Genomic DNA, 23804 nt, shown 5'->3' on the forward strand with positions numbered 1-23804 from the left:
CTTTGACAAATTGAAAAAAACTAAATACTGCATGAGACTGAAAAGGCTCTTTTCCTTTTCCATCACTTTGAGTGATTAAGATGCCGGTATTACTTAAGATGAATTGAACTATGAACATCCTTAGAGATATTGTCAAGGAACTAGCAATCAATCTTTCTCTATCCCCATGCTATACTTTTTAGCTATTGTATTATGTAGCTGCTTTCAGTGTGATCTTTTAGTTTTATTTGGTTTTTTTGGTGATCTCACATGAACAACATAATTACTGTTGCCGATACTAGTGAAGCTTTAATGTTATATACAGTTGCAGCATGAAAAACTATAAGCTGGAAATTGATAAAAGGTTGTGCCACCATACAGGTTCTGTGCAGTAATTTGGTCAGAGAGATGCCTCGGCGAAGGGTGCTGTAGAAAAACATTTAATCATCCAAATATGCTATATGCAAACTGCTGACTGTTTTCTCCAGGCCATTACCATACTGAATTTGGATGTAGACCATTCTCTTCAGACACAGCTAGTTAACATAGCCTGTGGGGCCCAGGAGCTCTTTCAGTCTTTTATATCTCTCTCCCTCTCTCTTCACCCCCTTTCCCTCTCTCCCAGGGCCAGTGACGCCAACCCATCTCTGTTTTGTGGCACCTTTTGCAATATAGCACCCAGCTGGCCCTTCCCAGCCCAGATGAGGAATACGAGAGCCAGCCGGCCACCAAGCACATAGCTTCTGCCAGGAGACATCTCTACAGCAGTAAGGTTTTGTTAAGTCAGGTGTATACACACTGCTCTTATACCTTTGTCTTTCTTAACCAACTGTCAGTTTGAAGCAACTTTATCAGTTTCCCATAGAAAACTAGGCTAAGTTTCTCAGAGCCTAAATTCTGGAGTTGAACCAGAAATGGCCTGATTTCCTCTTACCCCTTGCAACAGTGCTTTCCAGTGCCTGATTTCACTGCTATATTTAGAGGCACCTTCAAAATTAACTATGTCTTCATGAAATTGGCAGCAGTGCAATTCATAATCTTAAGAGGTCCTAGCATGATCGTTTCTCTTAGCACATCTGTAGTCCTCAGAAGTAAACACATTACATTTTATTAGATCAGTGCCCTGTTAGATGCTGAGTGCTCTCCTTTCCAGATGAAGTAAAGGAATGAAGGAATGGACGTGTCCAGTTCTTTCTGGAGACCTTCAGGACATCCTAAGAGACGGTTTATCAACTTTCTTTGGTTTCTAGATGCAGTTGCCATTTTCATTTGTAGAACTCTCAGCCTAGGTCGGCTTCCCCGTGAAAAATACTGATTGACTTGAGGTCAATTTCTGCCCATCTCATGTTGACCTGCAGGTGTATACAAACACTAATAAATTCATTTTTCCAAGGAGCGGTGTGCCTGAGCTCCCGGCAGCAAATGATGGTGCCCAGTTAAACTGGACTTGCATCATTTTTGAGTTCAGACTAAAGGCACTGCCATCATTACTGCAATGTTTGGGGAGGCTCTCTCATCCGTGTTACAAGTTTTTATCTTTTGCAAAGGCTGTTTCATGAATCCGGTTTCCCACTACTCTGGAGCTGGAAGAATGGATAGTACTTTTTATGCCTCTGCATAGTTGCATGCATCAACCAGTTCAGGCACCGGGGCAGCTTTTCTACAAGAAGAGATGCCTGTGGAACAGATGAAGGCATGGATTCGCTTCCAATGAACCAGCAGACCCGCTGTTAAGGGGAAGTAAGCTGATCCAAAATACACGGGCAGAGCAGATGTTCCTTGCTTACTAGTGTAAAAAATGGGATGGGATCCTGGGGTAGCACAGCTACAACGCCTGTTACTCAAACCAGAGTGCAAGGTGCCCAGCTTGGAAGATGTTTATCATCATAATGCAGAATTGTCAGGGACACGTATCTAGAGTGCAGGAGGATAGATCTCCCGTCAGGAAATGACAGCTCCGCGCTGCAGTTTTGGCATAAGCTAACAACAGGACTCGTGTGCTGACGTACTTTTTGACTGAGACTAAACAGAGTCAAAGGATTTCCCACTGATGAAGAAGTTTTTACATGAATAATCTTCCTCCTACCTGTGCAGGGACCATAGATGGAAGGAAAGCAGTATCTTTGTAGCACTAATCTCTGACTCATTTGCGGCTGTCATAAACTGCTTTGATGTCTGGTGGAGGAGTGGTTGACACACAGGAGCTCCAAACAAGGATTTGGATCACAGAAAAGTGATCACTGATACTTCCATTTTGGCCAGTTCCCAGGATCCGTGTGCCGAGAATGGCTCAGCTGTGCATTTTGAGGCTTGTGAATAATGATAATAAAGGAAAAAAGAATTTTACTTGTTTGTTGAAAAAAGTTGGGGTAGAATTCTGCAATGTAGAAACAAGCCTCTCCAAGCAATGCTGGGTTTGTTTCCAAGTTAATTTGCAAATCATATTTTACTGTTTTTAAACATGCTTTTCAATTCGTGCTCTTGAATTTGGGTGCAATTCTAGGGAGAGATGCTTGAAATTAAATTGTTGGCTCTCTGTGCTCTGTGGTAAGTCTACCCTCTGCTAGGCAGAGGAGAACACGCAGCTGGGGTGCAGACAGCTGCCATTTGAAAGCCACAACACAGGAGTGCGTCCCAGGGTACCTCACTTCTTCTGTTATAGGACTTGTCCTCCTGAGCAATTCTCTCTTGCCTTTGCTGTTGACCGGCCACTTTGGCTGAAGAGCACCTAAGCTCTCAAGGGGCAGACCAATACCTCCTCAATCATGTTTGTTATCTGAACTGCTCTGCTCTTACATCTGTTCCTTGACGTTCTTCATGCTTCAGTTCTCCATCAGCAGAGAGCAAGGGGTTGTGATACCTTACTTTCTTCAAGTAAAGAGGGTGACGGGGACCTCTTGTTTCCTTCTCAAGACCTAGGAGAGCCACTATATTAGAACTAGATAGCTGTATCCAGCCAGACTCTGGTGCAGCTGAATGAGAGATGTTGGGACCTTAATTCGGTGAGAGATAGGTAGGGAAGAGGAACAGAGTGTAACTGGAGAAGCTCATGTTTTCCCTCTCTCTTCGTTGACCCAGGGTAGGGGGAGCTGTTTTTTCCTTGAAACTCTCCAGTGTTTAAGTTGAGACACAATGAATGGAGATGCTGATTGCGTTTGACCAACTGTGTAGCAGCACCAGCTGTGCTCAGGCAGCCTCCTAGCTACAGTAACAGTTGTGCTCCATCCTTTTCTGCAACACTTCATTTGCAGCCGTGTCTGAAATTTTTCCACTTCTGAAGGACAGGTTTCACAGCAGAATTTGATGGGTTTAGTGCTACACAGTCCTGGCAAGTGAGACCTGTGGAAATTTTGTACTCAGTTAGGAATAACAAAAGTGCTGTATTGTCTTCTTTAGCAGTAATCTGATTCATCAGGAATAAATGCAGCCTTCAGGTTCTGACTGGACTCATGATCAGTGACCCATAAAACAGGACAGGACTGACATTGCTGTTTCCATGCTGCTGAGGCAAAGAATCATAGAATGGTTGGAGTTGGAAGGGACCTTAAAGACGTATCTAGTTCCAACCCACGGGCAGAGACACCTCCCACCAGACCAGGTTGCTCAGAGCCCCATCTAGCCTGGCCTTGAACACCTCTGAGCCTCAAAACCTCCCAAATTTACATGTTAAAAACAAGCAATATCAATGGGATCTAGAGTGGTCTGTTTTACTCAAGATTGCAGTTAAGTACCTTTTTCCAATGAACTGAAACAATCATATCAGTAGTTGCGCTGAGTCTACACACACTGTCATGTAGTTGTGTTAATAGGAGAAATTTGGGAAAGTATGCTCCCTAGAAAATGCCATTCGTGGTGCCATTACAGCATGAGACATACTGCATTAGCAACGGTATCCATAGTACCTCAGGAATTAATCTGATCCCTTGAACAAAGTTTTCAGGAGATTTAACAGATTTTTTCATGTTGTTTTTTTAAAGAAGGGTGTACTTTACACTGCTTGCAAGGAAAGCAGACAGCAGTGCACTTGGAGATGGGTTTCCCACTGTGCTGCAGGAGAGGTACATCAGTCAAACTGAAATAACATTAGGGGGAGGCAGACCCCTCTGTCTTTGTTCCTGCTACTCTTCCGTGGCTTCAGGTGTCAGCATCATCTGAAAGAAAAAAACCAACTGGCCATGACATTGCACAGAAAGGTCCCTGAACAATCCCAGCCCCTGCCTTTGGTAGAAATAAGATCAAGCTGAAGTAGTGAACTTAAGCATCACGCAGTGCAGTAAGGTATCATTAAATTACCAACTTGGCTCCAGCGTCTTTCTGCTTGAGTCAGCTGTGCTGCTGAACACAGACAGGTATATCTTTTTTTACAGCATTTTTTGTGCATTATAACTAATTCACAAGCTCCCTCTGCTGGGCTTCCAGCATAGGAGACTCATGGCAAAGTTTCTGATAGATTATATGTAGTGACCCATTTTTTTCAGCTTATTTTGACTCTTTGTACAGCATCAGAAAAAGTGTATGATCAAGTTCATGTAAATGGCTTTTTAGAAGTGTGACAGACAGAGGTTTGATGTGGTGAGATGCATATTAAATTTTTTTTACATGCATAGAATAAGGCTTCCACAATCATGTAAGCGTAGCTGTTACCTGCTAAATGTACTGATGCATCTATAAAAAGATAAAGATACTTCGCATTCATTAATGCTTTCTGTTATTTACATACAGGAAAGGGCTTTGAGAAAATAAATACAGATCTTTTAAAAGAATGAAAAGGTTACAGTCCTGAAATATCCTCAATACAGTATGCAGTTTTACAGTAGCAGTGGTTTTCAAAAGGCAAATCATAAGCCATGGGGCTTGTAGCAAACATTAAGAGGAATGATGAAGTGCTGAAAATGTTATTGTAATTAGAAGCAAAGAAGAGCTAGTTCTGCTTCTTTCTGCCTAATCCTCAAGGTCAAGATTTCTCTCTACACTTTTTGAAACGCATATCTAGCGTTGTCATAACCAATGTATTACAAAATCTGTTTTAGAAGATTAAAAAGGGTTGTGAAATGATTTACTTCCAACTAAACAATCTCAGGTTGAGAAAGACTGCTAGCGACAAAAAAAGCCGGTGTTCTGCAATTGCTGTAGACATAGCACTTCCTTGCTGACTTTTTACAGGGATTTACTGAATAAAGTACCTGCCTTAAATAATTCACAAATTTGTGGAGTGTCTTAATGGGAGAAGGTGCCCATGGGGCCTGATGGGATGCACCCTCGAGTGCTGAGGGAGCTGGGGGAAGTCATTGCTGGGCCACTCTCCATCATCTTTGAAAGGTCCTGGAGAACAGGTGAGGTGCCTGAGGACTGGAGGAAAGCCAATGTTACTCCAGTCTTCAAAAAGGGCAAGAAGGGTGACCCGGGAAACTACAGGCCTGTCAGCCTCACCTCCCTCCCTGGAAAGATGATGGAACAGCTTGTTCTGGGTGTCATCTCAAAGCACCTGGAAGAGAAGGTTATCAGAAGTAGTCAACACGGATTCACTGTGGGGAAGTCATGCCTGACTAATCTGATAGCCTTCTATGATGGTGTGACTGGATGGGTGGATGAGGGGAGGGCAGTGGGTGTTGTCTACCTTGACTTCGGCAAGGCTTTCGACACTGTCTCCCACATCATCCTCACAGGCAAGCTTAGGAAGTGTGGGTTAGATGAATGGACAGTGGTCAGTACTGGGCCCAGTTTTGTTCAACATATTCATCAATGATCTGGATGAAGGGATAGAGTGTACCATCAGCAAGTTTGCTGATGACACAAAACTGGGAGGAGTGGCTGACACGCCAGAAGGCTGTGCTGCCTTACAGCGTGACCTCGCCAGGCTGGAGAGTTGGGCAGAAAGAAACCTTATGAAGTTCAACAAGGGTAAGTGTAGGGTGTTGCATCTGGGGAGGAATAACCCCATGCACCAGTACAGGTTGGGGGCTGACCTCCTGGAGAGCAGCTCTGTGGAGAGGGACCTGGGAGTCCTGGTGGACAACAGGATGACCATGAGCCAGCAATGTGCCCTGGCAGCCAAGAAGGCGAATGGCATCCTGGGGTGCATCAAGAAGAGTGTGGCCAGCAGGTCGAGGGAGGTCATCCTCCCCCTCTACTCTGCCCTGGTGAGGCCGCATCTGGAGTACTGCGTCCAGTTCTGGGCTCCCCCATTCAAGAAGGACAGGGATCTGCTGGAGAGGGTCCAGCAAAGGGCTACAAAGATGATTAGGGGATTGGAACATCTCTCTTATGAGGAAAGGCTGAGGGACTTGGGTCTAGAAAAAAGAAGACTTGAGGGGGGATCTTATTAATGCTTACAAATACTTAAAGGGAGCGTGCCAGGGGGATGGGAACAGTCTTTTTTCAGTGGTGCCCAGTGACAGGACAAGAGGTAACGGGCACAGACTTGAACATAGGAAGTTCCATCTCAACATGAGGAGGGACTTCTTTACTTTGAGGGTAGTGGAGCACTGGAACAGGCTGCCCAGAGAGGTTGTAGAGTCTCCCACTCTGGAGACATTCAAAACCCGCCTGGACGCTGTCCTGTGCAACCTGTTGTAGATGACCCTGCTCTGGCAGGGGGGTTTGGACTAGATGATCTCCAGAGGTCCATTCCAACCCTGACCATTCTGTGATTCTGTATTGTCTGCAGTGGCACAAGAGAAAAATGGAGAGAGTTTAGAAATAATCACAGTGGTCTTTTTACTATAAGTAGGGCTCCGAGGCACAGGCAGTAGTACCAATACTAAATATTATAGGGCTGCTTAAGCTTTGTGCTTAAAGTAGAACGTATATGGGAACGCAGCTATCACCAGTGGAACAGTTATTTAACAGCACACAGCATCGCTGCACACTGATTTAAAAGAGAAAATGAAGAACTCAACCAATCAATTGATACAGAAATTGCAGGGGAAATGGGGAATACATGTATTCCAAACTTTGGTCTAGTGAGGAGACTAAAGTGAACACTTCTAATGTGACAGGATAGGTTTTGATATCTTTAAAAATATAAAAAGTTAGCTGAAATATTAAACTACCGGCAATATATCTCTTACTGTCAGGAGTCTTTCGGATAAGTACTGACATAATAAAGAATAATTTTACCTGCTGTGTAGCCAGCTCATATTAAATGACATTCCAGAATTTTCTTAAAAAATGTAGCTATCTCAAGCATGGATATTTTTTTTCTGGGTAGCATATTCTTATATTGGCTTTATTTTTCATCAAAGCATCTGACAGCTTTCACCAGAGGACGTGATATCAATATGCAATTTATCCTTTCAAAGCCTTTGGGGCGATCACTCTATTTCTTTGCCATCCCTAATTAAACATATTGCTTCAGTAATTCCCAGGGGCAAGGAGGCATTGCGACTACACTGAAATGAAAATGAAGTTTGTAGAACCACAGCTAAACTGTCTGTGGTTATGATTAATGTTTTCTATGATTGTTGTTTTGATCATTAAGTTTTTAGCTGTTTTATTAAAGATAATGTGAGGGAACATACAGAAACTAGCCACAGATTTTATTTCTTGGCAAGGTGAAAGAAATCTGAGGAGGTTTTACCACAGATTTGGTTGAAATAAAATGTAGCAAGCCGATGGAGATCCTAAATGTGATCTCTGATCATTTGTACCTTTGGAAGGCCACAAATAATGATGGTAAGTGAGGGTCTGTTCCAGCCAGCCATTTCCTAGAATAAGGACCAAATACAAAACCTTCATATTTAAGTGTTTTGGAAAACAGGCAGCAGTGCTACGACAACTGTGGATTGAGGCACATGGTAAGAGATATTTGGAGGCAGCACGAAAATTTGCTTATTTAGCTATTAGTTACACAACATCTCCTACCCGTCTTAAGCATACAGGTCAGTCCAAGTGGCCAGAGAGAAGGTTGCTTTCAAGACATACAGGTTATTTTCTTTTCTGCTTTCTTTGATAAAGTGGAAGTGGGTCAGGATGGGGTGATTTCTATCATCCAGACTAAGCATGATTTTAACTAATTTTTTCATCTGGCTTGGTACATGGGCTCATTCTGAAAAAGAGGTGATATTTCATTATGCCAGCCAAAAGGGTATACTTTGTATACAATTAATCAGTAATCATAGTGCTCAAGTATTTGACTTTTTGAACTTTACATTAAAAAATGGTGAACACTGCATTTCTTGCTAGCTGATACTTCTTTATGTAGCATTGTGCAAGGCTGGATTTGGGTAGAAGTTTAAATCCATTTAAAATACACTATCAGCATTGTAAAATCGTCATTAATTCAATTTAAAAATTAAATGCACTGAACATAAAAATAAGCTTAGCAAAACATGGTTTGTATTGAAAGCCAGTTGATTTATTAAGTAAAGGAACAGTTACATACAGAAAATGAACTGATACAATTTTTCTAATCAGCATGCCTTTGCCTTCCAGAATTCCAATTAGGAGATCTTATCCTTCACATTTATTTTTAAAGGGTTACCTTACTAATCCTTTTACAAAGTGTAGGATTTGGAGAACTAGGTCCCAAACTGCAAGACGGTAAAATGAGAGCTCTGGAGAAAATGCAGCGTGTCTCATCATGTCTCTGATCTCCTCATTTGCTTAGGATTTAAACCATTTCTTTAAATTCAGTGAAGCTAAAACAATTCATTTAAAAATGACTGGAAATGAGTGAAGTCTCCAGATGTTAACAGCTTATTTACTTCTACTGCAGTAACATTAAAGAACACTAACCAAGATCAGAAGTAAGTTGTTCTCCAGGTTGCATAAATATCATAGTCATTTGGAGCAGCTGTAATAAAATGCATTGTTATCAGGGAGCAAGACAAGATAGACAAATAAGATTTTTCAGCCATTAATTTTCAGTCAAGTTCTAAGTGACATTAATTGTCCACAGCATCTTTTACATGTCAAATATAGTTTATAACAGATGTTACCTCCATACTTAATGCTAACGGTACTTTTTAACCTTGAAGAAGTAATTGTAAGTCCTATGATAATACAAATTATAGCAAAACCAATTGTCTTCAGAAACATTTTAAAGACATCTTGATAGTCCAGTTAGTTTTAGGATTACTATTTATCTTGTCAATGCTATTTCTACAGCCTTTTTCTTTTTTCTGCCTTGTTTTGCCTTTTTTCTTTTCCAGTTCTCTTTTCCTAAGTTCATATTTTTGTAAAGTACAGCTGCTATACAGGCTTTCCCTGAAAGCCAAAACACTACTGAAACTAAATTATTTTAATGACCTAGGTATGGGTCAGTAATGTACTGATATGGCTGACACAGAGGAGAAGGTGAATAATTGCAGCGAATTGCATAGCATTAGAACTTGAGTTAAAACTTGTAAAACCTATTCTTCACTGAATGCTTTAGGTCAGTAACTTGGAAAAGTTCATGTCTGATGCAATACGGGATTTGTCAATCTTATTTAGTTTTGGCCCCACTAAGAGTAAGGCATTAGTCATTTCTTAGGACTGCATTAAAGGCAGTGTTGACCTGTTTGTGACGATAAAATCCCATAAACACAGCTAGCCTCTCTTCATAGAAACCTATCTTGCACTTAATTTTTATTAGTATTTTCTTGTAGTAAAAGAGCCTGATTCTTTTACTAAAATGTTTCTGAACCCACATATGTAGCATTGCTTTTCAGTAAAGTTTAGTACCCCCTTCCTTGCTTCCTCTTTTGTATTGTTTGAGAAAAATCTGTCTAGCTTAGTGTGTCCCAATAAAGCCTATAACATTTACTTCTTCTTTGGGTCTGTTTTCCTTTGTCTTCTCCTCATGTCTTTTCCTCCAGTCTGGAGGCTGTTGTTCTGCCGCTTGCCTGGTGCTTGTTGTCAGCTTCCATCAGACTGATGGATCTCTGGGAAGGAAAGGCAGGCGCTCTTGGTGGGCCTCTTTTCACTTCGTCTGTGCAGCTAAAGATTTGACATTCGCTTTCCTGAGACGGGATGAAACCCCGTTTTTGAGAGAGAGTATGTAAATTTGTTGTTTTATGTAAGGAAGTCTAAATAATGATGTACATTATGGCATGCTCATAAGATTAAAGGTAGTACTTTGTCTTGTGCACCAGCAAAAAAGCAGAGCCTTGAAAAATGTCTTAAAAACAAAATTATTATAATAGACTTGATGTTTGTTTTGATGTTTCTGTTTAGGTGCTGACCCCAGCACAAATAAAATCAATTTGCCTGGCCATACTAGAGTCAGGAAAGCAGTATGCAGTGAAGAAGAGGAAACCATTCCCGCTCATGTATTCCTACTATGGAACAGAATATCTTGGTGAGTAAAACACACCAACTACTTTGAAAGCGATGCTGTGTGCAGATGCTGAGCCAGTAGACACTTCAGAAATAAAACATATAAAACCTACAGTGTGGGGTTTCTCCTGACTGAGTTGGGACCATCCGACCTCCTAAAACTGCTGAGTGGGACTGGGGAGCTGGAGGGAAGGACTGATGCTGCCCAGGGCTGCGGAACGCAAGAGCTGCCTGCTCTGCACAAGGGGAGCAGCAAGCAGCAGCCTCATTCCCTCTTCTCCTTTCTGCCCTGGTAAACCTGCCCTTGCCAGATGGAGGCAGCCAGAGCTGTGGTGCCCATGTCTGTGTGGAGACTGGTACCAGAGAGAACCGTCAGGGGATGTTCTTTGTAAGTTGCTGTTGCCGCACAGGGACTTGCAGAGGAGTTTTGGCTGTAGCAGTGAAATTCAAGCGAATGGTCGGCTCCTACCCATCACGAGCAGTTGGAGCTCGTCTGAAGCAGTGGGGAAAGGTCATCGAGCAGGTCCCTAGTGGGGTCCGCGAGGCACAATATCACCCTGCAGAAAGTGTGAGATTGGTTTGTAGATGTTAGTGAGTTCTCTGGCAGGGGAGCAGAGGGAGAAGTCACTGAGTGGTGCTGCTCCACAGACCCTGGCAGGTACAGACAATTCTTGCACTGATATTTAGGTTTTAGCTGACTGATACTGTCGATCAGTAACTGGGAATATAATTTACGGTCCAGTTTCAATTTGGGTTCAACAAAGACATCACAATAATCGTCCAGATTCAGTAGGGTGTCAAGAAGAATAACATCTTGAAACAGTGTTCAGTTTAAGTTCAGTTTAACTTCACGCACTGAGTTTTGGTCATATCAGAGAGAGGGCAGAAAAAATTCATACATATTTTTGCATAGCTAGGGGAACTGGAAATGACGGAAGTAGTAACAGATCATAGTGTCATGCACCTAGAAAGCTTTTATTCCAAGCACTATTGCAATATGCATAAAGAAGATGGAAGAATCATGCACTTGAGAAGGAAATCAGTCCCAAGGGAAAGTTGCTGTGAGGTGGAGGTAGGGCCTAAACCTATGCTCTAATTTGACTGTTTCTGTTCTTTTCAGGTGCAGCACATGGGCTTTCATCAATCCTTCAGATGTTGCTTTCCTATTATGAGTATCTGCAGCCAGCAGATCAGGAGCTTGTGTGGCAGAGCGTTGATTTTCTTATGGACCAAGAACAGAACAGCAACTGGCCTCCTGAGCTGGGAGAGACAATCGAGCGGGAAAATGAGCTTGTACACTGGTGTCATGGAGCTCCAGGTTCTTTTCCCATTGATGCTATGAATAGCCAGATGCTGGTCACATTGCTTTTCCATGTTAGGTGATTCCATGTAGAAGATAATCTCAGGTTAAACTGGGCCGATTTTGATGTTTTGTGAGATGCAGGCAAACTCTTTAGGCTTTTTCTTCCAGTTGAGAGTGTTTTATTTATTGCTGAAGTAGCTGGAAGGATAGGTATATTTTCTGCCTTAAAAGGATAGCTGATCACAGCTGAAAGAATTCTGGTGATCCTGAACTGTACATTTTCCACTCTTGCTCCCTTTCATGGCAAGACCTCAAAGAATGGTACAGCTGAGTCTAAAGACGGCATATGGCTGGACAGAGAAATAGTATGCAAAAGAACACAGATACAGACACATCTGTGAATTTTGGGAAGGCCTTCATAATAGCTTTTTGCCCCCTCATCAGAATCAAAGTTTAAGCTACACTTATTACATGGATAGATAACGCATAAATTTGTCCAAAGGTTTTTCATGTGAAGGGGAGTTTGTACTAGCACGAGGCATTTTTTTCTAAAAGTCACTCATGTAAAACTGCTTTTCAGAGAAAAAGAGAATCGATCCTTAGTTTGGGTTAGCCTTAGTCAGGCTGATGTCTGTCAGTTCAGAATCTAACCTTGTACCTTAGCAATTCTGGCAAGTAATGCTGTGTATTGAAATTGCTTTTTTACCCCCAGGCAGAATTTTATTGCTAACGAGTCATTGGCTTGGTAACATGAACCTAGAAGGTTACAGAAAAACTTACTTTTATTGAAGAATGTCCATGAGCATCGATGCATTGCTTTTAAAGGTGTTCTATTTAAATTACAAAAAAAATACATTATAATTAACAACCCTTAAATGTGCTTTCTGCTGATGCATTACTTTTTTGTTGGTATGATCATGGAACAAGCTTCTTGCTCTCACACTCTAATGAAGTGAAGTAAAAACAGCTCTTGCTTACCAACCTTTTTTATTTTTAAGAGGAAAAAATTACTTCTACAGCATGGCTGGCCGAGTGATCAAACATGCAGGGAAGATGCCCTTTTTGTTTCAGGATCTTGAGAGTGGCCTTTGATTTGCATTTAAATGTTAGTGGAGACATAAGCATTGAGACTTGACCAAAGTGTTAAAATCCCAAATGGTGTAAAGAAGTTACTTTAGGAGACATTTAGAGACATGGAAATTCATTAATTGCCATCGTTCTTTCTCCTGTATCCCAACACTCTTCTTGGGTTAATAGCACACATGTAGCTTACAAGATCTCTTTTCAGCTACTTCAGTGTATATTATATTCAGACCACAAGTGAGCTACTCTAAACATTTCCTGAGGCCCTTGATTTGGTTATGTGTCATATGCATTCTTTTAAGGTTGCCATGAACTGAGCTGTGCAGTGCTCTGTTGAAGATTATGATTAATTTATTTGAATCCCCTCTAAAAATAAGCCAAATAGCTGTCTTTTTTTTTTTTTTAACAGAAGTTAGTATGCATAACTGTTTATAACTAGAATAAAGAGGCATGGGCCCTACTGAAGAAAGCAAGCAAGATTCCTTTTCTCATTCAGTAAAAAATTGTATCTGTTGCCAATGTAAGAAATTATCTTGTCCATCCTTGTGTTTCTGTAAATGTGAATAGTTGAGGGGAATAGGGATTTGAAACTGGTAGAAGACAGTGCTAAGAGTGTACTGGTTTAAAGGCAAAAAAAGGTGACTACTGACTGTTTTAAGATGCTGAAGGACTTGAAATTTTAGAGATGTTAGATTAAACCCTGGAATTCAGTAATGTATTGAAAAGAGTGAAAGTGGCGTTGTTACAGGGAGTGGATAAGTACCTCTTACCATATGCTTTTTAGCATACCAGATACTCTCCCCTCCATATGTAGCATATACATATTTAACGCTGAGACATGTAAAGCATGAGACTGCAGTTTTTTAGTGTATTAATCTTTATTTTCTTATGTGTTCTGTGAAACCCTTGGCCTACTCATTACAGAAGACGATCTCACTGCTATTTTCCTAGGCATTGCATATCTGTTCGCCAAAGCTTACCTGGTTTCCAAAAAGCCTCAGTATCTGGACACTTGTATCCGCTGCGGGGAGCTCACCTGGCAGAAGGGCCTGTTGAAGAAGGGACCTGGAATATGCCATGGAGTGGCTGGCAGTGCTTATGTGTTCCTGCTGCTGTACAGGCTCACTGGAAACTCAAAATACATATACAGGGCACAGAGGTTAGCAGTCCTACCTTTCTGGATTCAGGGTAACACTGGGAAGTTTCAGGAACGTTTATAAAGCTGCTCAGAGTCTGTGATCACCACTCTCAGATGTAACCTGAATGTTTGAGCCTCAGGTGCCGTTCTACCTGTGAGCTGTGGGGCAGGCACGTTCTGCGCGGAGCCCTGCAGTCCTGCTTCCAGGCTGCCTGCGGCGGGAGAACCATCGGGTTCTCCTGGGCTCCCTCCCTCCCTCCCTGTCCACAAGCTTGCGCTCCTTCAGAGGGACCCGGGGTGGATGGGGAGAAACGGTGTGCATCCAGGTCTCATCCTGACATGACGTCAGGAACCAGCTCAGCTGCACACCCAAATCCAGGAGCAGAGTAAAATGTGATTCGTTCTGATTTTCAGAGCGTTTAAGGCTACCCCTTACTACTAGAAGTGGAAAATTAATATAGGACCTGCCTTGCTGTTATTTTACAGTTTTTTAATTTATCATTCCCAGCTTTAGCCAGTTTGACATTGTGCTGTTCATTCAGCTTAACTCGTGGGGTTAATTCCATTTTGACCTGATGCAAGCCAAGTGTAGTCCACTGAAAATTCTGTCACAGTGCCGCAATTATCTTTAATTCTATTTCTGTAATTTACTGTACATGTTTAAAAAGACAATATTCAATGTTTGTTACTGTTTTCCTTACAGCATAGAATAATGAGGGGAAGTGGTACAGTAATTTTATTTTCAGCCATTTGCTTTGAAGTGAGAACATTTTATTTGTGTAGTTATTTCAGCATTACAGAATTTGTTGCATTGATGTGAAACATTGCTTGCACCCTGCTGAAAGAACAGCCAAGATAAAAGTATGTTTAATATGTCTTACAGAAATCAGAAAAAAATGTATAGCTCTTAAAGAAGTATAACGCATATACATATTGCAAAGGTTTGTCTCTTCTCGGTATAATGGACCTCAGTTTCATGTGGAAATCAGATAGTGTAAAATTTGCAGATAAGATTAAACAATGAACATTCTACTTTTTTTAACCGTTGAACGTTATTAAAACGATGCTTTCAAACAACACATAAGTAGACACAGAGTGACATCAAATAATAACAAACTCTTTATTTTTTTTTTTTTCTCTTAGGTTTGCAGAGTTCTTATTTACAGAAGAATTTAAGGCTGGTTCCCGGGCATTAGAAAGCGTATATAGTCTGTATGAAGGTTTCTCGGGAACTGTGTGTTTCCTGACTGACTTGCTGCAACCCAACCAAGCCGAGTTTCCTCTCTTCAGTGTCTTTGTCTAGAGAGTAACGTTCTCCAGGGCCACATCCTGGTGGCGATGGGAGAGGGCACCTGCGGTTTCACTTATTTGTCAAGAGAGGCTATTTACAAAACAAGCCAGTGGTACCACTAACGCTAGCCTTAAAGTAGCTGGGAGTCAGGTGAAAAAGAAAATACACTGGGGCTTTGGGAGGGAAGTGTGGGGTGAAAAAAAAATGGGTCTGGAAAAAAAAAATGGGGGAAGTGATTGAATCTGATGTGGTAGATATTTAGCTGTAATAAGAAGCAAAATCTAATTATTCAAGTGAGACCCAAAGGGGCATTATCAAACTTTTAATTTGGTGGTTACACAGGAGAAAAAAAAAGGCAAGCTAGAATTACAAGGACATGCAAAGAAGAAACAGTGATGCATCCGGTAGGTTTTATAAAGAGACCTGCAAAAACAAGTCTTCATGCAGCGATGCACTTATCGGGAAGGGTGTCGTAGACATGTCACTACACTGCACAAAGGCAAAATCTGGGATTTTTTACCTAAACCACATCTACTAGTTCTAGTAACATGTTTTAGAAATACCTGTATCTTGGAGCTCTTTCATCGTCATGTGCATATAATGACAGTTACGTAGACAGCTATGTATTCCGCGTGCAGTTTCACAGGTCCATTTCAGCTAGTGGGGTTTCATGTGCATAAATGAGAACTGAATTTCACCCTTCCTTTCAGAGCTCAGTCTGTGGCAAGGAGCTGGTCTCCTTACTGATTTACCGCAACCGCGTCACTTCTTGTCAGTACTTTCCCTGTCACAGGGAAAGTGAGTGGAGCCATAGAGAAGACTTGGATCAAAAAGTTCTAGAGCAATGATACGGCAGGCAGATGCTTTCTTCACGGTACAGCATCACTAGATAAGTATTGTTCAGTGTAACAAAAGCTTCCTTTAAAAATTAGTTACTTATAGCAGCATTTCTGAACAATAACAGATTTCTGGGAATGGAAAATCCATTTCCTTGATGAATTGCTCACTACAAACCCTGCAAACTGAATGCAAACCTTGGATTGCATAGTGATCTTAAGAAAAACCTGATAACAAAACTCAAAATTGCTTCTTTCCCGGGTTAACAAAATAATGTATATGCCCAAATGATTTGTAGCTATAGAACTAAATGGGTTGCTCAACACTAGTTGCACTAGCACTTAAGGTTGCTCTTTTATATGTATTATATATATGACATGGTATTTGAAAGCTAAAGAAAATGCTAACGTAGATTTGTACTTAAAAAACTATAAAATCAGTATCTGTATTTAAAATATCTTTACTATTTATTTATTTTTATTTATATGTGAATAATGTAATGCAATTACCTTTAAAGACAGATTGGGAAGACCAGTGTGTCAAAAATTGAAGTTAGGATGAAAAAGCTGACGTACATTCACTGCCAAACAATGCAGTCTCTCTTCCTGCATTCTCAGCTGGAGGAGATTACAATTTCTTTATTTTTAATGCCTAATGGATTGAAGTTCCCATTTCATTTCAGTGGGCCTTGATCAGGCTGTAAGTTGGAGCCAGGTCTTGCAATCCTTCCGCATTTTAATACAGTAATCCCATCCCTACTCTTGCCACAGTTATTTTAATGAGATGGCTTGCATTATTATGAGCTGCAGATTAGGATTTCTGCTATTTTGTCTTGCGCTGTGCAGCTCTAATTAATTAATCATAGAAGCAACCATATTTCATTAGTGAGTAAAGCAATGTAGTTCTGTATCAGTTTGTTAAGAATTTAGGGATTTTTTGCCGAATGGAAATGTTAAAATTCAATATACAGTCGTTATGTGTTTATTATTTGTGGGATAAAAGGTCTTTTAAGAAAGCCATTAATGTCACTTCTTTTGTTACTCTGAGCAGTGAGGTGCGTACACATAGCAGGACGTATTTCAGAGGGAGGCTAAATCAAAAAGTTAACGGAGATGTGCACGTGCTCTGCCCAGCCATGCTGAAATGCTCCTGTTCGATCACAGCAAAGTCAGTTGCCAGCAGTGAAGATCCTAAGTCCATTAGGGTTTGTATCTAGTTGCTTCCTGTAATGCAGGTGCCTCGTATATGTCATAACTGGAACCCTTTAAACAAATGTGTAAGGAAGGTAAAACTTGGCCTATGCTCTTTTTCCCTGTGGTCAACAGCTTTTCAGTCTTAGTTTTTATTGTAGGGTAATATCACTCAGCTACAACATGTAAGTAACAACATTTGTGCCATAGCATTTAGAGAGCCACTGTAACTGTATTCTGTCTTACTGTAAGTCAGAGAGAGAGGTTCTGCCATGATCTAGACTCAAGCTGTTGCAATCCTACATTTATTGCCTATCCTTTTATTTAGAGAAGCAAACATAAAACAAAAACACCCAGTGTTTTGATACCCGCACTGTCAAAAAACCCATACAACTCCGAACTTAAGCCTTAACAGAATCTACACATATGACAGTAGTAATCATGACCTTTTAATTTTGTCCCCAGTGCCTACTTTTTAATTATCCATGGGCCACAACATTTAATTGTTTCCAGTTAGTTATTTCTCAGGAGATGCTCGGAGAAGAAAATCTCTGCCAAAACCTCAATAAATCTAGAGCACAATAAATCAGTACAGTCACTTAGAACCTGACCAAGTCATGAATGCTGATATTGTAACATATACCATGTATATGTTAAAATTTACCATAATAGCAGTAGATAAAATCACTCCATTTTATTATGCTTAACTTCCAGCGTTCATGTTTGCATTTGTCTTTCAATGTAATTCTTCATTGGTGTCAGTTTTCTAGTGGTTTTCCCTCTGTGTCTCTTTGTGTAATTAACTCCTGATTTACAGTCAGAGGAGACTGATCTGCTCTCTGCTGTGTTCAACAGCACCTGCAAAACAAATCTGTCTCTGCAACCCTCCTCCATATATGAAGCCACGGGTTTCGTTTCATTTGATGCTAAGCCTGCAAGAAAGAAAATAGTTATTTGAGGAAGAGTTAGTCCATTCAACAATGAGAAAACCCATCCAACCACCCAGTTTTCAAAATCTAGGTCCCAAAAATCTCCCTGCAAAACATCCAGTCTCATGGGATACATCTTGTAAAATCTTGGAACATAATTACTGATCTGTGTCATCAGACATGGCAGCCCATTCTTAAGAGCTTTGTGACTTTTCTTACCTGACCTAGCTGGGTTCAGGTGGCTACTGGACGTGCTGTAGTCACAGCTTCCAAACACAGCATAAATATACCCCAGAGCTCTTCTGAAAATGCCAGTCATTAAATGAGCAGGGGGGGGGTTTCATCTTTTTCCTCCTCTTGATTTTCTGTCTGCTTTTTTTACCTTCGTACTATATATGCTGTTACATACATGCTGTTGCAACCTTTGTTTATTGCTTTTAAGACATTGACAGGAAAGCAACCTGAGCAGAGCCGTCAGCACTTTCCAGTGTAATAAAAAAATAAGGTCCTTTGTGTTCCCTCCTTACTGCTTTGAGAAATCGATCATGCAACCTTTGCTAGACATTCTCAGCAGGATGCTGTCTCCTCCTGCTCCCGAATTGGGCGCCAGTAGACTGAAAAAGTGTATTCCTGAACAGATTCTGCCATGGTGCTGTGACAAAAGACTGTGTTACCAGAATCTTGAGAAGCCTCTTTCAAAGTGTAAAACACAAGTTACTACGTCACGTTTGCACATTAGTTTCTTGACTGTGTTTAGTTTCTAAAGCGTAGGCAATAGAAATTTAATAGTATAATAGTATTTCTGATTATGCTGTTAAAGCAAAGAGGATGCACTGTGTCGGTATTGGTGCTTATTTGTGATGTACTTGTGTTTGTGTGGTGCTGTTTGTGAGTAAAGCTGTAGATTACATACCAGTTTAAGGAGCTATATATACTATTCATGACTTCTAGTAGGTCATCCATAGATTACAGTCATGGAATAATTTTGATGGAAACTAGATCTGTAATGTCCAGGTTTAGTGATTTCAGGATTCATGGAGCCAGATGCAATAAGTTTCATCAACAGTACAGTTCTAACAAATACATCTTATTTTTTTCCTGCTACTCAAAACTTCTCAGCATGATAATGTATTTGTTTTGTGCCACTGCTTTCAGTATCTGCTTTGTTTGCATTGTTGTTTCTTTCAGTTTCCCTGCCTTTCTTTCCCAACCTATGAATAACTTCAGAAGGCTGAAGAAGCAGCCCAGGTCTTTTGTTCTTGACAATAAGATTGATTAATTTGCTTAAGAGGGGTGTTCCACTTATTTGCAATACATACCTTTATGCTCCCAGATGGTCTCTTCTTACTGGCTCTTCCGTTTCCCACCTGCTAAGGAAAAATCATTATACCGTACAACAACTGCCACTGATGTTTTACATCATTAAATAAAACAAAAGAGAGACTTTGTAAGGAGCATGTTAACTTCTCTAGTATCTCAATTCTATTAAGACAATCAAAAACAGGTGAAATGGCTAAACATCCCCAAATAAACATTTGAATAGTTTTGGGAAATATGCACAAATGAATGCAAGTAAAGCGGTCACCCTTTTTGCTACTCTGTGAAATTAAGTAATGCCACTTTGATGTTCTAATCATAATTATATGAACATGTAGAGAATATGATAAGAATACTGATTATTTTTTAAAATACTGTGGAAAAAACAAAACGTAGGTATCTGATGTATTCAGAAACATACAGGTGCAATATGTGCAAATGGAAACTTTCATAAACAATCAAATTTTTGTACTGACCATCGTTATCTGCATATACAGTTACAGCATCTGCCAACATACTGCATGCTTTATGCAAACAGTGACCTATTTTAGTGTATGCATGCACTACGTGCATATCCTTGTTACTTGGACCTATAAGATCCATGGGCAGAGTGTATCTCTGAGGTCTGCCAAGTAAATCTCAGGTGTGGTAATCTTCTCCTACATACCTTGAATATTCACTGGCATGAGTGCATATTCTCATCTGTAGGAAGATCAGTATATCAGGAATAAGAATTGCCCTGTAGATTTTAAAGAGTAATCTTCCTGTGAAGAAGTACACCGATGAGCAATTGCTGGCTAACAACACTGTCTAGATTGCTCTGAGAAGACATTTCAGTTTATATAAATATGTCCTGGACTAAGTAGTAAGCATCAGAAAGCTAAATTGAAAAGAAATAAGAAAATGACCAAAAATCACACTACTGAGGGAACAACATACTTCAAAGCCATAAGCCAAAAATGCTCAGGGCCCACAAAACAATACAGCAATTTAGGGATGTGAATAGGCATTTTCCAAGAGAATAGCACAGTTTGCTTCATTACACAGATAGCGGCACAGTGTGCACTGTACAGGTTTTAGCTGCCTTGAACAGCACTTCATTGCCATTATAGCAAAGTCATTGTGTGCTGAAAAAAGCCTGCCTGTGAAGGAGTTGCCTGTAGCTGAACCTACTGCCTACTCCTGTCATTTAATGGAATAGAAGTGGCATACACTAACAATGCTTAGGCAGTTTAAAAAATAGATCCAAGATGCCAACGTGCACCAACTTCTTGACCTGCCTTTGAGTTATTAAACCTCCTGACTAATGTGTACTGTCACTAACGTCACTGTTAGTCCTGTACCCTGTATATTTAAAATTTTACATCATGCTCTGAAAAAAGTAAATTTATAAATAGCAATCTGCTTGAAAATACATAAGGCCATATTTATTTTTAATACTTACAAGGGAGTCCCTTGACTTTGTTCATTGCATGACTCAAAGAGGAAGTGGAGGCATTTAGGTCAAATACAGCATACCGACTAGAATGGCAGAAAATTAACTAAAAACTCATTTTGCCTAGTCATATAATGATATTTGAATAAAAGATACTTTATAATGCAGCGATATTCAGCAACAACACTGCACGACTATACATGCATACTCCCCCGAAAATTTTATGTAGAAGTCCTTAAGTCAATTATATCCCATAGGGAATAGAAAACAAATCCTCCTCATTTATTTATTTCTACTTCATATAGAAGAGAAAGGCTGTCTGACCAGAAATTGAAGTCTGCTGCTGTCTTCATTACCATGACCACACGAGAGAAGAAAGATTTCCTCTAACAATGGTCTGATTTTGCCACTGATTTGGCCTCCTCCGCTCGTTTTAAGGGCCTGATATGCCACCTGCTGATGTCAGTGGTGAATCTCCACTTGATTTCAGGCATGCAAGGTTAGGTCCTTCCACGCATGTGAAACAGGGGAAAAACTGCATCAATCTGGACCCCAAGCCTACAAACTTTCCTTTACGTGTGAGTCCCACGGAATTAGTAAGGCTTGTTGATACAGTAAGAGGAAAGCACAGGTGCTTGCACATGCAGGGCCCTATTTGATAGCAGTTTTATACCCGTTTTCCCTCAATGTGTCTGCAATATACATGAATGCCAGTACCAATAAAAAGTACAGGGAACTTAAATGGCATTATTTCATGTCTAGTTTGTGTTGGTGACACTTGATTATTCAATATATTCCAACATCTGGTGTTCATTTCTTGAGTATATGCTGCACCCTAGATTGGTTTCTCAGTGTAATAGCCATTTGCAGCCATAATATGGTACAGGCCCTTAGAATCAAGATTGATTTGATTCTTTAGAAATGCACCTTATTGTTTAAAAGCAGGACCCCTGCTCTTATAATGTTTTAAACACTGTGATCTTTAAGAATGTGTTTATTGTATTAGTTTTGTATTGTAGATTATGATAGAAACTAGATTTTATAGCTTTTTAAAAGCAGTGATAATACTAAGCTTCATAGTGGCAGAACAAACTCTGTGTATATCCATATTATGAATATTAAAGCTGTGATTATATTTTGCCTTAAATAAAAGCCCAACCTTGAACAGTTCAATTGTGTTTTGGACTGCCTATTTCTGTACTTACCTTTCATAGTGCCAGCAACTTTTCCTTCCAGAGCAGTCATGACTCAGGGCTCCAAAAGCTTTTCAGTGGTACTGTGTTATCAAAGGTAAAATCATTCATCTTAGAATTAGATAAAACATCCCAGCTGCACATAGCGATTAGGTAAAACTACCTCACGGTAGTTTCCCACGAGGTAAGAGAAGACAGGTTGCTTTTGGCCTGCAGGTTAAATTTTCCCACTTAGGTGTTTATTTTCAGCCTGCTTGAATCTGAGTACATGCAGCCTCTTCTCTTTCCAGAAAGACCCCCGCATTCCCAGCGAAGGGCACTACAGCATTAAATTCACCTAGGCCCACCCGTAACAAGGTTTCCATCTTTGCCATCATAAGCTGAGCTCAACTAGAGGTGAGCAATGGGACTCCAGGTTTGCCAGTGCAGCCGTTCAAGAAATGACCCAAAGCGATATTGGCATTTTTTATATAAATCTGGTGACAACCTAAGTTGCATTAAATAGCAGCCATGCAGAAGTAGCCATTAGCATAGTCCCATTATTAGGCTAATAGCACCTCAAACGCTGCATCTTGCCTTCCTGTTGTGCTCCTGGGAGGTCTCAAGTTTGTAGCTAAACTCCCCGTCCAGATCTGCAATTACCCGGGAATGGGTAAAGAGAAACAAGATCAATCAGGGCAGGCATCAGAGCCAGCTGAGCACAAACCAAGAACCTGCACCAAGAGGAGGAGAGAAGTGGCGGTGACTGGAGACTCCCCCTGTGCAGGATGCAGGCACCATCTGCCAACCTGCCCTGGTACCTCAGCAGCTTTGTTTCTTGCCAGGTGCTCAGATTTGGGGTGTTGCAGAGAGCCTGCGAAGGCTTCTCTTGCCCTCACGCTATGACCTTTTGCTGCTTGTCCATGTGGGCATCAGTGATACTGCCAGGGTGACCTCATGCTTATCCAGAATGACTCCAGGGCTCTGATGGCGAGGGGGAAAGGCATGGGGTGCTCTTCAGGCTCCTGCTGGTGAAGGGCAAGGCCCGGGGATGGCAGGCGAATGCTGCTGGTGTCACCGCAGGGCTTTGCGGTCCTCAGAACCTTTGAAGGAAAAGGCCTGAGAAACGTCAGGGCGAGATCCACCTGACAAAGCAGTAAAAGGGCACCTCCGCCAGCAGGTTCATTAAGCAGGTGAGGAGCTCTTTGAACCAGGTGCATCAGGGCAGGCCGACCACGACCCACAGCTCCTTTTCTGCATATTTTTTTTTAATTTATTTTTTAAACCAGCTGTCCCTCAGCCTTTATTGCTACACAGGGTGATTATTCTCCCAGGTTCTTTGCCTTCACCTCCTCCTTTTGGGCTATTTCTCCAGCCTGCAGAGGTCCCCCTGAAGAGAACCTCACCCCCCACCCCAGTTCAGTCACAGAATCATAAAATGGTTTAGGTTGGAAAGGACCTTGAAGATCATCGAGTTCCAACCCCCCTGCCATGGGCAGGGACACCTCCCACTAGACCCGGTTGCCCAAGGCCACGTCCAGCCTGGCCTTGAACATCTCCAGGGATGGGGCCTCAACAACTTCTCTGGGCAACCTGTTCCAGTGCCTTACCACCCTCAAACTGAAAAATTTCTTCTTAATGTTTAATCTAAACCTGCCCTCTTCCAGTTTAAAGCCATTCCCCCTTGTCCTATCACTACATGCCCTAGTAAAAAGTCCCTCCCCAGCTCTCCTGTAGGTCCCCTTTAGGTACTGGAAGGCCGCAGTAAGATCTCCCCGGAGCCTTCTCTTCTCCAGTCCTGTACCTTACAGCCAAAGGAGACGTTCCCCCACCTACGGCCCAGTCCCGGCAGGTCCGAGCTCACCGGGCC

General features: G+C 41.2%; 1 protein-coding gene across 1 annotated transcript; it reads left to right on the forward strand.

Moving 5' to 3' along the window:
* Nucleotides 1–10141: 10141 nt before the first annotated feature.
* Nucleotides 10142–15089, forward strand: LANCL3 (LanC lantibiotic synthetase component C-like 3 (bacterial)). Its single transcript, XM_009888356.1, has 4 exons — nt 10142–10261; nt 11360–11557; nt 13577–13784; nt 14907–15089. Exons 1-4 carry the CDS (start codon nt 10231–10233, stop codon nt 15064–15066), a joined length of 597 nt encoding a protein of 198 aa, XP_009886658.1. The 5' UTR covers nt 10142–10230; the 3' UTR covers nt 15067–15089.
* The last annotated feature ends 8715 nt before the right edge of the window (nt 15090–23804 follow it).

Source organism: Charadrius vociferus, unplaced genomic scaffold (genome assembly GCF_000708025.1).
Source record: "Charadrius vociferus isolate BGI_N301 unplaced genomic scaffold, ASM70802v2 scaffold206, whole genome shotgun sequence".
NCBI lineage: Eukaryota > Metazoa > Chordata > Aves > Charadriiformes > Charadriidae > Charadrius > Charadrius vociferus.

Bases quoted from the DNA above. Each gene is read 5' to 3' on its own strand.
- LANCL3 (XM_009888356.1), top strand. From the start codon at position 10,231: ATGTATTCCTACTATGGAACAGAATATCTTG. The intron at 10,262-11,359 runs GTGAGTAAAACA...TGTTCTTTTCAG, and splicing joins CTATGGAACAGAATATCTTG to GTGCAGCACATGGGCTTTCA. The intron at 13,785-14,906 runs GTTAGCAGTCCT...TTTTTCTCTTAG, and splicing joins TACATATACAGGGCACAGAG to GTTTGCAGAGTTCTTATTTA.